At 42.3% G+C, this 13,149-nt stretch overlaps 1 protein-coding gene across 2 annotated transcripts in view; it reads right to left on the bottom strand.

Moving 5' to 3' along the window:
• Positions 1 to 1,029, bottom strand: part of Unc5c (unc-5 netrin receptor C) — a 351,840-nt gene extending 350,811 nt beyond the window's left edge. The window contains exon 1 of one of the 2 annotated variants that reach the window (XM_051165895.1): positions 480 to 1,029. In XM_051165895.1, coding sequence (XP_051021852.1) covers positions 480 to 603 — 124 coding nt within the window. In that variant the 5' untranslated portion in view covers positions 604 to 1,029. The remainder of the gene's footprint in view (positions 1 to 479) is intronic. The other variant, XM_051165896.1, reaches the window with a different exon arrangement.
• Positions 1,030 to 13,149: the final 12,120 nt, after the last annotated feature.

Genomic DNA, 13,149 nt, shown 5'->3' with positions numbered 1-13,149 from the left:
GGCACCAGCGCCCTGGGTCCTCGGCAGTAATGGACACATATTCTTAGCTGAGATGGGAAAAGATCCTGCAAGACCAGCCAACGCACACCCCGGGGAGCTTCTGCACACTAGACATATCGGGGCGCATGTATGGCACACCACACCGTCATTATCCAAAGCCTCTGGAAACCTCCGTGTGTACAATATTCAACAACGTGCGCGTGTGGGGCTGAAAGTGCAAAAGACACTCCAGAATCTCACAGGCGCAGAGGCAACTGCTACACTTACACACCCTGGGTCCATCCTTACCCATCATCTCCGGAACTAAGACTGGAAAACCTGGTTTCTTAACTAGTTGAAAAAGTGGAATTTAAAGTGGTTTCCATCGAGGACAACCAAGCAGATAAGGAAGCTAGGCGTACCGAGGACAAGGAGAGGTAGAAAAGAGGGAAGACAGAAGCAAAGAGGGAGGTGACCGCCGCGCCCTGCAGACTCCTTACCTTGAGCGGCCGAGCCAGTGCCGCTGGCGCTGAGCAGGGCCAGGGCAGGTAACACAAGCATCTGCAGCACGTATCCTAGTCCCAGTCCGCAGCGGGCCGCTGTCGCCCTCAGACCTTTCCTCATCGTCGGCAGAGGTGTGCGGGAAAGGGGAACGCCACCAGGAGACGCACAAACAGCAGAAAGCCCCGCCGGGCAGGAGGCTGAATCCGGCCACCGCCAGGCAGTCCAGAGAAATAACAGCAGCACGAGAGCCACACTCCACTTTCTCCAAGGGCAGGGGCCAAAGGGGGTGGAGAGGAGCCTCCGAGGAGGAGTTTGAAGGTCCCTCGTCCACTGCGCCTAGCCACTGACGTCTCCCGCCTGCGAGAGCTCTGCCCCCACTCGGGAAGTGCAGGGAGGCGCAGCGCGGCCACCACGGGCGCTCCCGCAGCTACACCGCCAACCTAGCGGGCGCTGCTCTCGGGTCCCCGCTCCCGCGGGGATCGCCCAAGCGCCGGGGAGGGGAGGTGGCAAGAGTGGGAGGAGAGGCGCGCCGGCGAGGCGCTCAGGGTTCTGATCCTTAAGCTACTGTGCCAGAGAGAAGCCCAGCTACCGCTCGTCCGCCGACGGTCCAGCGACAGTCCCCTTCTGGAGTGGGGCGAGCGGGGGTCCTGGGAGGCGCTTGCAGAGGAGGCGTGGAGGGCGCGGCCCCACTCCGCGCGGGGGGAAGCGACTGCGGGAGCGCGCTCGCTCGCCTTATGTAAGCGAGGACGGAGCGAGATCCACGCCTCGCGCGGAAGGTGGAGTCCGCTGGGTTCACTCCTTCACTCGTTCCAGCGCTGACAAGGGACACCTGGGGGCAGAAGCAGCCGCGGCCAGGGGCAGAGCTACCTCCCGGCAGGCGCCAGACTCCTGCTCTAACTGCGCGGCAGGCGCGCCTCAGGCCACTTGGCCGCGTCGAGCGGAGCTCAGCCTACCGCCTGGCTAGGTACCCCAGCCGGCCAAGCCTCAGCCAGACGCCCCAGGAATGCACTCGCACTAGGATTTGGGGAGTTGCGCTTGATTGAGCCGAGGCGGGCTGGAACTTGTTCTCAGATGGGAAGGAAGGCAAGAAAGCTTTTGCAGTGCCACAGACCCACTATCTTTGGGTTGTCAGCGCCACTCAGGCTGTTTTATGCTCTGCGAGCCTGTGACCTATTTGCCGTGGAACAAAAACTAAAAATCAATGGAAACTCCCCCGGTACTGATTCCTCTGCCTGCTCATCTTGGTGGCCGCTGAGATCGAGCTTATAAAGAGTGCTGAAGCGATACCAAGAAATACTACCAGATAAAAGAACAAAATTTGTAAATACTAAGTGTGCAGATTCCAAACCGCAGCAAGTGAGGACTAAATCTGTTCTGATTCAGAAAAAAAGAATTGGGGGGTGGGGCAGAGGAGTAGTTAGGCTGTGAATTCTTGATACAAGGATGATGGAAGAATGTAACGATGGGTGGGTAAAGTAAGACCAATCTAGACAAAAGGAGGGCGAATGTATGAACACACCAGCTATGCTCCACAAGACAGCACTGGGAGAAAAATCTTTCTTAGACTAGTGCATTTTAAAATTTTACCTTATCAGGTAAAAGTTCAGTTTAAAGTGCGAAAAGAGTCATGCGTGTGTACACACACACACACACACACACACACACACACGGTAAGTCAGGAAGGAGGGGGAAGAAAAATACATGAATTTCAAGTCTGATTTGAACTGTGGTCATAACTGTTGCGGTGTGATCAGGCCAGGTACCCTTTGCATGTCTTGATATTTTTTTTCTCTCTGAAATATTCTAATTCTAATGCCTCATGATTCTGCCTGCCCAGCTCTACTGAATCCTCTACCCACTATATATGCCTTCGATGAATTTCATAGACTTGGAAAGGTCACTCTTGGGAGAGACATTGACAAAATTAGCCCCTTTTTTATTTCCATGGAGACTCTGCCTGCCACAATGAAATTGCTTAATTTTCTTTAGCTTCCCCCCTCATGGCCACATCATGATATTTAGGTAAGAGGTCAGGTGCTGGTGCCAGATGGGCGGATCAATCCACAGTGATTTAGGAGTTGGATGGCATGGCTCAAAAGACCAGGTGTCTCTATTTTCCAATCTGTGAAATGGGTTTATTAGAAGCAATGATATATAAGGTTTTGTGATATTTGAATGGGTTAAATACAAGTAAAATCTTCAGCATAAAGTCATTGTTGATTGCTGTTCTGATCTAGAAGATTCTCAGCTTTTCTTGCTACCTCAGTCAGGTCTGTTCATCAGTTCTTACTTCAGTTAAGGTTGAGTGTATGTTTGTATCTGAGTTCTCCAAAATTGTAGTTATTGGTTCATACACATATCTACTGGGCGTTTGAAGTGTGGCTTCTGTGAAATGGCTTAAAAAATTGTTAGTAATCATCAGTATGTGAATGGCCATATGGAGATAGTGCCTACCACGGTGGGTGGTGCTGATAACCTGTCACTATCTTGAATAATGCACCACCAGAGGAGACAGACCCTGGCTAAATCTAATGGCTTTATCACTTTCCCCAAGAAGGATAAGAGATTACAGTCCATGAAAGAAACCCCTGTGCATAGTCAGTGCCATGTAAACAAGACTCCAAAAGAGATGTAAAGTGTTAGGTTTCACATCTCAGTAGGCCAGTGGGTGGGGGTGGCCACAAGCAGGAGAATCTCTATAAGGTCAAGGCCAGCCTGGCCTATACAGGGAGCTCCAGGATAGCCAGGGCTACATAGAGAGAGCCTGTCTCCGACAGTAACAGCAACAGCAAAGTTGTAGAGTTAATCATTTATTCTTTGTACCATCCTTTGGCTTGCTAACTGGAATTTAACTCATTTAAAGCAGACACCCTGTCTTGCATATTCTCCTGTCGTCCACACTGCTAACACAGAGCCTAATACCCATAACTTGTTATTCAGTCAGGATTGGTTGGCCTGTTGTCAGAAAGGTTCACCTCAGAAGAATCCTCAAAGTCTGGGACGACTGAGGAAGGTTAAACTGATCTCATCCTCTTGTTTGGGTCTTTGAAGCACTCAGCAGTCGATACTGCATGAAATTAATTCCTTAAAAGCAGCAGTAAGCGATAAGGCAAAAGAAAGTAGTTCAATACTGAAATCCAGCCTAAAGAGGGCAGGAGCATGGTTTGAGAAAGGAAGTGTGGGGATGAAGGGGAGACAGGAGAGTGAGAGTGCAGGGGCTGGGGCCCAGCACACAGGCAGGCTACACACTGCTTTTGTATCAGCACTCTGCCTAGTGTCACTGACTGACACAATCTCGCCTTCGTCTTCAGGAAACAATAGTGCAGTGTTTTAGAGGCTTCTGTGGGAGGAGGGCTCACTAAGTCTCTGAGATGTGGGTACAAATAGCTCTGCCCAGAGAGGATTCTGACTAATTTCTCAGAAAAAGAAAGAAGTTATCCTTCATTTCACTCACCTTGGATTTTCTAACTAGTACTTATTTTACATATCTGCCCACGTATTCAAATGCTTATTTTGTGCAGCTATATGTGTATGTGCATGCATAAATATGGGCAAGTATAAATACTTGCCCATAGAATGTATGCAACCCAAGGGGAGGATATTTTTCCTATCACGTGCGGCACTCTCTGCCCACAGTATAGAACACAGCCTAGACATAGTCAGTAAATATTTCTTGGATATTAAATAGAGGAATATGAGCCAGTGGACTTGAAAACTGAGCCAAGTCCTGAATAGCACGCTGTGCAATTTCAAACGATATGTAGACTTTTCTAACTGTTGAATAAAAATCAAGTGTGAATAAATTTTAACCCAAAGTGTATCTAAATGTGACCTTTCAGGTTTGGAATAACGCAGGTGTTTAAGGAACCAACATGAAAAATAAAAGGCTTCATTTCAATCCATGTACAAGGGCTTCCTGTTTCTTGGCTCCGGTAAGTGGAGAATTAACTGTGGGATAATAAATCCCAGTGACAGGTGCTAATGGGAATTAAGCATGCAAATCCCCTGCATATCCCTCCAGAAATCTACACCAAGAAAAGTCTGCTATTTAGTATGTGGGCTGCTTAGTAATAGTAGTATTTACACTAAACCACTGTGGAAAAAGTTTGCAGTGCAGGGATAAGTAAAATGAACTGAGCATTATATTTTCATTGCAGACATGTTTTTTTTCTCACTTTTATCTCTGTACTCATATTTGACTCTGCACATTTGTTTTGGTATTTTAATGGATATCTAAAAATAATTCTATAGAGTGGAGACCCTGCTAACTGTCTACATGGATGCAGACTTTAACAAATAAATAGCATGACAATAAGGAGAACTCCTCCTAACTACGAGTGGGGAATAAGTGTGCAGGCCACAGGTAACATGACTGGTAGAACTCAAGTAAGGAAGGCCATATGGTCCAGAACTTGCTGATTCAATCCCTAGTCTCTTTCTCAACCTAGAGAAAGAGACTCATCCCAGTGCAATGGGGATCTTTGTGTTTTTTGTTAATCATGTTAAACAAGACTCTTCATAAAGGAAACCAACCTGTCTTAAGCAACCTTTTATAAAGTGATAATTTATGACTCTACCTAACCTAAAAACCGTGGGGGCAAATGCATGTGTTCCTAGTAGCTGACACCTATGGACTGATTGGAATGTGCAATCTAAGCTCTTTGTGCACTATCTCACTTAATTCTCACACTGAATATTGATTAAAGTACCACTGTTGGCTTACTCCATTAATACTGCTATAACAAAAGAACTGGAAATAGTAATGTGTGTGTGTGTGTGTATAAACACATTTATCTCCCTATGTTGTGAAGGCAGAGTTGCAAAGGATAGAGTTACTGGCAACTGAAAATTTCCTTCTTTCCTGCTTGCTGACTCATCTAATGAATAGGTAAAGACAATGAGATAGTTTGATAGAGCAGGAGCAGGTAGGCCTCTCATTCTCTTATAAGAAACCCATTTATACACACACACACACACACACACACACACACACACACACACACACAGGCCTACTCCCATGATAACTTAATATATTTATGAGAGCAGTGTAACATGACTCAGTTACCTCCTAGAAGGCACCATGGTAACACTACTGCAGTGGAGAGGGATCAGCTATCCAACACATGAACCTTTGGGGTCTCATGAAAACCTAAGATTTATTATTTTTATGTGGAAGGAAAAGAGTGGCTAAGCACCACAGTTGATATTTCTTAGTGCCAGTTAGATTGCAACAATTGTGTTGAAGACCCAGGAACACACTCATTACTAACAGAATTGATTCTTATCCCCATATTCCAGATCTTGATAAAGTTCACTTGTGTTTTGCCTTCTTGAAGAGACCCCATGGTTGTATGCAAGCCTTGGAAGCCCCTGGTTTATTGTGTTTTTAACCATTATCAATACCATCATAAAGACTAACTCTATTCTCATCTGGCCAACAGAATCCAGGAAGCACGCCCTTGACCAATCCTCAGCCTCATGCTTCTGACCAAGGCAATCATTATGACCATAGGAATGACGTTCTATTGATCTATGTGGGTTGTGCAAGGTGCACATTTTTGGAAGCTGGAAACATGGGCTGAAATTGGGAAGAAGGGATTTCCCCCAAAGGAGTACAAATACAGAATGCAAAACTACTGCCAACACAATGGAGGGAGTCCCATCAGCATGGCAGATCTCTGTTTTGTATGGTGTGTAGCATATTTGGTTCTAAGGTAGAATTTCATCCCATAGCTCAACACCATAGCAAAAGAAGCATTGCTTATGAAGAGAAGAAAACTGTAGATAGTGTTAACTGACAGGAAGAATTGAGTATAAATTTAATTCAATTTATAACATTATCATATTACCCCTATTATATTGAAGCTCCAGTCTAGGTCTCCTGAAGATGAATACCGTGAGTAATAGTTACTGTGCACTAAAGGATGATACATCAATAAACAATATAGAGAAAAAAATCTAAGTAATGATAACATGTGGGAATATGGGGCCTCAGGAAAAGTCAATGAAGAAATAATAGGAAGAAGATAACTAGAAGTGAGACATAAGCAGTTGCACTGGCAATGCCCATGGCTTCAACACTGAGAGCATTTTTCTCTATCAGCAAGAAATCTGGGAGTAGGCAGTACAAGATGGCTCTGGGGACTCAGTTGTGTTCTTGTAAATGACTTAGCTCTTGATACCCATAATATGTGGCCTTTGTTCTCACAGATGCTGATGGCTTTTACTGCTCTAGGCATCATGTCTGCCTTCCCTGTTGGAATAAGGAGCAGGCCTCCAGTGTGCAGCAATGTTAGGTCCATTCTCAACAGCTTTTATGGAAACCCATAGCCAAAGCAGCTTCATTGTCTAGTCCTGACAGTTTGACCAGTGACCCCCTTGAGGTGCTATGGATGAGGAATAATGTTCTGAATGCTGGTATGGAGGTACAAAGAAAGGCACAGAAGGAAAGATATTTAAGACTCTAAGAGATATTTGAAGACACAAAGGCAGATAGGAAGTAGCTCTAATACTGGCTGAGTCAAATGGATAGGTGTTTTCCATTTAATGAAAAGGATAGACAGGGGAGTAAAATTATGTCTAATAGGATATATTAATAGAACTGAGGGGGTCTGTAGCATTGGGGTAGAAATGTCATGAAGTATATAATCAGATTGTAGAGGTACTGTTTACAAAAACAAAGTAAGATAGCAGAGGGAGTAATAACGGGAGAGCCTAGGAAGGAAGAAGGAAAAGGAGTAACAACATGCAAAGGGAGGAATTAAAAAGGAAAAGAATGGGGCTGGGCAGATGGCTCCATGGCTAAAAGTACTAGCTGCTCTTGCAGAGGGCTTGGCTTTGTTCCCAGCACCCGTTATCAGGTGACTCACAACTGTTTGTACTTCCAGCTCCACGGGCTCCTACACATACGTTCTGGGAAACGTAGACATGTATGCATAACTGAAAATAAACCTTAAAATTTACACAAAAGAAGAAGGTAATAAAAATAAAGTAATAAACAAAAGCTGGTATGATTTCTGCATATGAGCATCATATTGTAACTGGCATGTGGAGAGAACAATCAGAAGTTAGTCTAGAATATGGTGAAAATAGAATATGTAACTTGAAAGAATGTTTGTGGACAATGGTGCCACTTCTTATTTTTGCAGACTGAAGAAATAAGACACTGAATGCAATGGTAAGAAAACCCTGGATCAGTAAAAGCAGGTTTCAGTCTCATTTTTTTTTTCTATAATAACTGCTTTTTTATTTTCGGGAAATCTCTATGACTTCTAAGCTTAGTATCTTTGTCATAGGGAACTAATAATTTATAAATATGTAAGATTGCAATGAAGACTAAATATAGACACAGTTTTTCTGTAATGTGTAGGAGACGTTGTATGATATGCCTGCCTTATGTAGTTTGCTTCACTTGAGTACTCAACTGAAGAGCAGGGATTGTAGCATGATATCACTGTGGAGAGAGCATTCAACTATTAGATCCTCTCTCTCTTCTCCCTGTGTCACCCAACAATCACTAGCCAATGTTCCTACTTACCGGTCTATAGGACTTATCCCAGCCTCACCAGCTTATAGCTACACATAACCGCAAGTGCCAACTGACCTTTTAATAGTTCCTAAGTAATTTGTATGCCTTCACTTTCTCTGCCATGCCTCCCACAACTCCCAGAATGACCTACATTGCTAAACCCTCATATTATTGTCATAAAACCGCACTAAAAGTTTTTCATTGTCTTACATTTGCTTTCCCAGAGTCCATCATGAGGGAATCCAGAGCAATCAGTTGCATTTCTCATTCTTTATTCTCTCTCTTAAGAAATATCATCACCAAAGACAGGCATGGTGAACACACCTGCCTCAGGGAGGCAGAGACAGGGGGATTTCTGTGAGTTCAAGGCCAGCTTAGTCTACAAAGTAAATCCAGGACAGCCAAGGTTGCAAAGAGAAACCCTCTCATGAAAAACAAGAGAGAGAGAGAGAGAGAGAGAGAGAGAGAGAGAGAGAGAGAGAGAGAGAGAGAGAGAAGGAGAGAATAAAGAAATAGCATCAACAAAGCACCTCATGTTGGTTAGTTTTAGTCAACTTTACATAAACTAGAGTCACCTTCAGTTCAGGTTTTGCCTCCCTCAGATTGGCCCATGGGTGTGTTCATGGGTCATTTTCTTGCAAAGCTTCACTCTTTGGTCTGTCTTACATAATGTGTACATTAGAAGGCTACCAAAGGTTTTATAAGATAACGTAATTTCAGGGGCTAGAGAAGTGCCTCAGTGGTTAAGAGCATTGACTGCTCTTCCAGAAGTCCTGAGTTCAATTCCCAGCAACCACATGGTGGCTCACAGCCATCTATAAGATCCAATGCTCTCTTCTGGCATATTGGCTCTTTTAAGTAGATAGAACACACACACACACACACACACACACACACACACACACACACACACACACACACGTAAATGGCCTTAAAAAATGAGGTGGTGTTATAACCACATTTCAGATATGTGCAATATGTATCCAAGTGTTAAGGAAATTACAGAGTATGCATCAGAAGTCTGCTCTAATAATTCAGACAAAAAACAGTGATAGTGCCCATGTCAGAAGCAATAAACAGAAAATGAGCAAAGGGAACATATTCAAGATGTTTAAATGGGATGGAGGCTGCTACGCCACAATATAGGATGAAAAACATTGTATTATTAAATATTCACGATGTAATTAAGAATAAGCTAGGTAACCCTGCAAAGCTACTTGCAGCAATAAATTACTCTTAACTTAATTAAAGCCATTAAAGAATTAAAGAAAAAGATTTAAGGGGTGAAAGGGACACATAGATTTTTAGGATTACTGCCATGCATTGGGACTGAAATGCTACATCCAAGTGTAATATGGCTCACCAGCACACATAGCCATGTTATTTGCTTTTCATAGTCCTTAACTGTATTTGGCACATAAAAGGTAACCAAAAAATATTTTTATAATAAACAAAACAGTAATTTATGAGAAACTTTTATAAGATGCAGCCTATGCCAGTTATATGTGTATGGTGTCTTTATCTTTATTTTTTTCCTGAATTTATTTACACATTCATTGTTAGAAATGTAAACTGCTTTGTCTTACAAAAATATGCCATAAATTACAGCTTAGAATTCAGAACAGACAACCCTGTTAACCACAAGTCATTATGTGAAAAACAATGGCATTACAGTATATGTAACCCAATCAAAACACAATATGATTAAACCAGACAAAAGAGAAAGTGTTTGACCTTTGGGCTTATGACATAAATGAAGAATGAAACAAGTTGTATGGGAATTGCCAAGTTCATTTCATGATATCATTAACAACTTTCAACATAAAAATACACTCTATAATTTTCTGTGTAGATACATTTGTCTGTGTGTAAGTGTGTACAAGTGTGTGTGTGTGTGTGTGTGTGTGTGCAGGCACATCTGTCCAGCAGGCTTTTTGGAGTCAGAGGATAACCTCCCTCCAAGTCCTTAGATACTTTCTTTTTGTTTGAAATAAGATCTCTTGGTTGGCCCAGATCTTCACTGTGTACATCAGTCTGGCTGGCTACTAGTTCCCAAAGTCATCTTGTCTCCATCTCATATCTTGCAGCACCAGGGATGCTACTATGTTTGCTTGGGTCCTGATGATCTGAAATCAAGCCCTTGTGATTCAAGTACTTTGTTTACTGAGCCATTTCTCCAGTCCCCATTCTGTTACTTAATTAGTTCTTATTAGAACTATTAATTAGAACTTATTAATTCTTTTTTTCTTTAAGGTAGATTTTTTTTTTACTGGTGTTGCAACCCATATGAGGATGCGTTTTGTCTTTAATAGGTTGGCAGACTTTACCAAAATGAATGATGACTGTAAAAAGGGAAATGAATTCTTAAGAATTATTTATTCTTGGTAACCTGCTATCCTTGATACCCTATGAGCATATACAGGGGGAGCAAATCCTCCCCAGGAACAGTCATAAGGGAGGGGAATAAGGGGAAAATGGGAGGGAGGGAAGAATGGGAGGACACAAGGGATGGGATAACCATTGAGATGTAACAAGAATAAGTTAATAAAAAAATTTTAAAAAGAATTATTTATTTATTATATATTGTGTTCTACCTGTATATAGGCCTACAGGCCAGGAAAGGGCACCAGATCTCATTATGGATGGTTGTGAGCCACCATATGGTTGCTGGGAATTGAACTCAGGACCTCTGGAAGAGCAGCCAGTGCTCCTAACTACTGAGCCATCTCTCCAGCCCAGGAAATCAATTCTTATGACAAAAAACAGGTAAAAATACAGAGATAGAAGTGAAGCAATTCAAATGAGAGTGTTCCAACATTCATTTAAAGAGACCTCTGTAAGACAAAACTCAAACAAAGATGATGCCAAGTGGTGAGGAAGCTCTGGTTGTGATGATCACCATCATGGCCCACAAGCTGGCCTGAGGAGCTGAAGGAAAGCTGGTACTGCTGACGACCATTCAGTGAAATTTAGGAGAAGGCCAAAAGTCAGACACCCTCAAGATGAGTCCTTGCATTTTGAATGCACCTTTATGTGGGGTGCCACCCTGGACTAGGAATATCTGAAGAAGAATTTTACTATAATAAGGCAATAGTTGAGTCACTAACAGTGTTTGCCCAGCTACTTAACTCTTGAGAGTCACAGACAATATTTGCATAATGAATAAATTAATCGGTAGATTATTTAACATATATATGTATGTGTTTTATCATAATCAATATTATTTTCTGTTGCCTTTTGCTATTTCACTTTGATTTAGGTCCTGGAAAAGTCTCTTGATCACGATTATTCGGGAAAACAAATTTCACCTTGTGCTTCTGTCACCAATGAGGTCAAAAGGAGAATTTCACCATTTGTTAACTTATTTGTGTGCTAACACATGGTTTTTGTGAAAACTCTGAGGCAACCATTTATAACTAAGAGCCTACTGTCCCTTTTTGATCATTTGATCTAAGGACTACAAATACACGGACTACAACCTAGAAATAACATGAAGAAAATCTACTTAAATAATTGAGAAAACTTAAATATTGCAAGAATCAGTAAAATGAGTTATTTAAAGAGGTTATAGAAGTGAGGAGATATGTGTTGCAAATTCTCCTCTTCGTCTATGTCTTTGATATAGTGGAATCTGTTTTTCAGGACGCAAATTCCCTTCAAGTAACAATTGCTAGAGATCAAGAAAAGTCCAAATCTCATTGCTTTTACTCAAGATCTTTGGTGTATCTAAAATTTGTCTCATCATGCCAATTCTTCAGAATCCTGCTAAACTGCTCATTTTTTTAAAGCCCTCAAGTACACATGGTCTTTGATGGTATGTACTCTATGGTACCTTTCCTTACACCTATTTATATTGCAGAAGTGATACAAATTAACATCTCACATACCTCAGACTCTTTGACAACAGTTAAGAAATTTAATCAAATTTTTTGTTCTATAAGTAATTGAATATAGTAATTGGAAACATATATAAACAAACATACAAATATTTAGTTATATTACTGTATAAAGGCAGACATATTCTGTGTATTATTAAATCAGGCATTATGAGAATAAGAATGCAATTAAGCAATTAACTTTTTATATGATACATATGCTTAGTATTTTAGAGTACTATTTCGCTCATGTGCAAAAATGCCTTAATAAATTAAGGAATTTCACTTAAGTAAATCTAGGATATAAGTCAAGGAAAAGTAATATATGTATACATGATAATGTTTAGTCACTATATTAAAATAAAATACATTATTTAATAAACCCTGAAAAACTGATCCATACAGAATAAATGTCCAGTTTTAAAATGCATTAATATCACCCTGTCTGCAAGACTAGCCGAATATTACTAGTAGTGTCAGTGGTGAGCTCCCTCCCTCATGCCTTTGGACTGAAGTTGGGCCAGTCATTGATTGATTGGGTCAAAGGTTTTATTTGTGGGTTGATGTCCCTCTACCTCCACTAAAAGTCCTGCTTGGCTACAAGAGGTGGCCACTTCAGGCTCCATTTCCCCCACTGCTAGGAGTCTCATCTAGGGGCAACACCATAGACTCCCTGGAGTCTCCCTGTTCCACAGGTCCTCCCTCCCTCATGATTTTAGATCTATCTCTCTCTCTCTCTCTCTCTCTCTCTCTCTCTCTCTCTCTCTCTCTCTCTCTCTCTCTCTCTCTCTCTCTCTGCACTCCCCTACCCTCACCTACCATTTTTCCCACACCTGACTCCCCATCACCCCTGACACCCAGTTCCCTCCCTCCATCTACTTCTGTTTTGTTTCCCTTTCTGAGACAGATTTAAATATCCTCCTTTGGGCTGTCCTCGCTACTTAGCTTCTTTGAGTCTGTGGACTGCAGGACGCCTATCCTGTATTTTATGTCTAATACCCACTTATAAGTGAGTACATACCATGCGTGTCTTTCTGGGTCTGTGTTACTTCACTCTTAGTGGCTTCACACAGCAACTGGTGAAAACAGATGCAAAGACCCATAGCCAAACGTTAGGCAGAGCTCTGGGAATCTTGTGGAAGCGGGGGTAGGAGGGGAGGAAGAATTGAAAGAGCTAAAGAGGTCAAGGACACCACGAGAAAACCTATGAAATCAACTAACCTGGATGCATAGGACCCACAGAGACTGAGAGCCTCCATGGGA

The sequence above is a fragment of the Acomys russatus genome, chromosome 23 (assembly GCF_903995435.1).
Source record: "Acomys russatus chromosome 23, mAcoRus1.1, whole genome shotgun sequence".
NCBI lineage: Eukaryota > Metazoa > Chordata > Mammalia > Rodentia > Muridae > Acomys > Acomys russatus.
The sequence above is the reverse complement of the archived record's forward strand: the minus strand, read 5'-3'. Positions and strand labels throughout refer to the sequence as shown.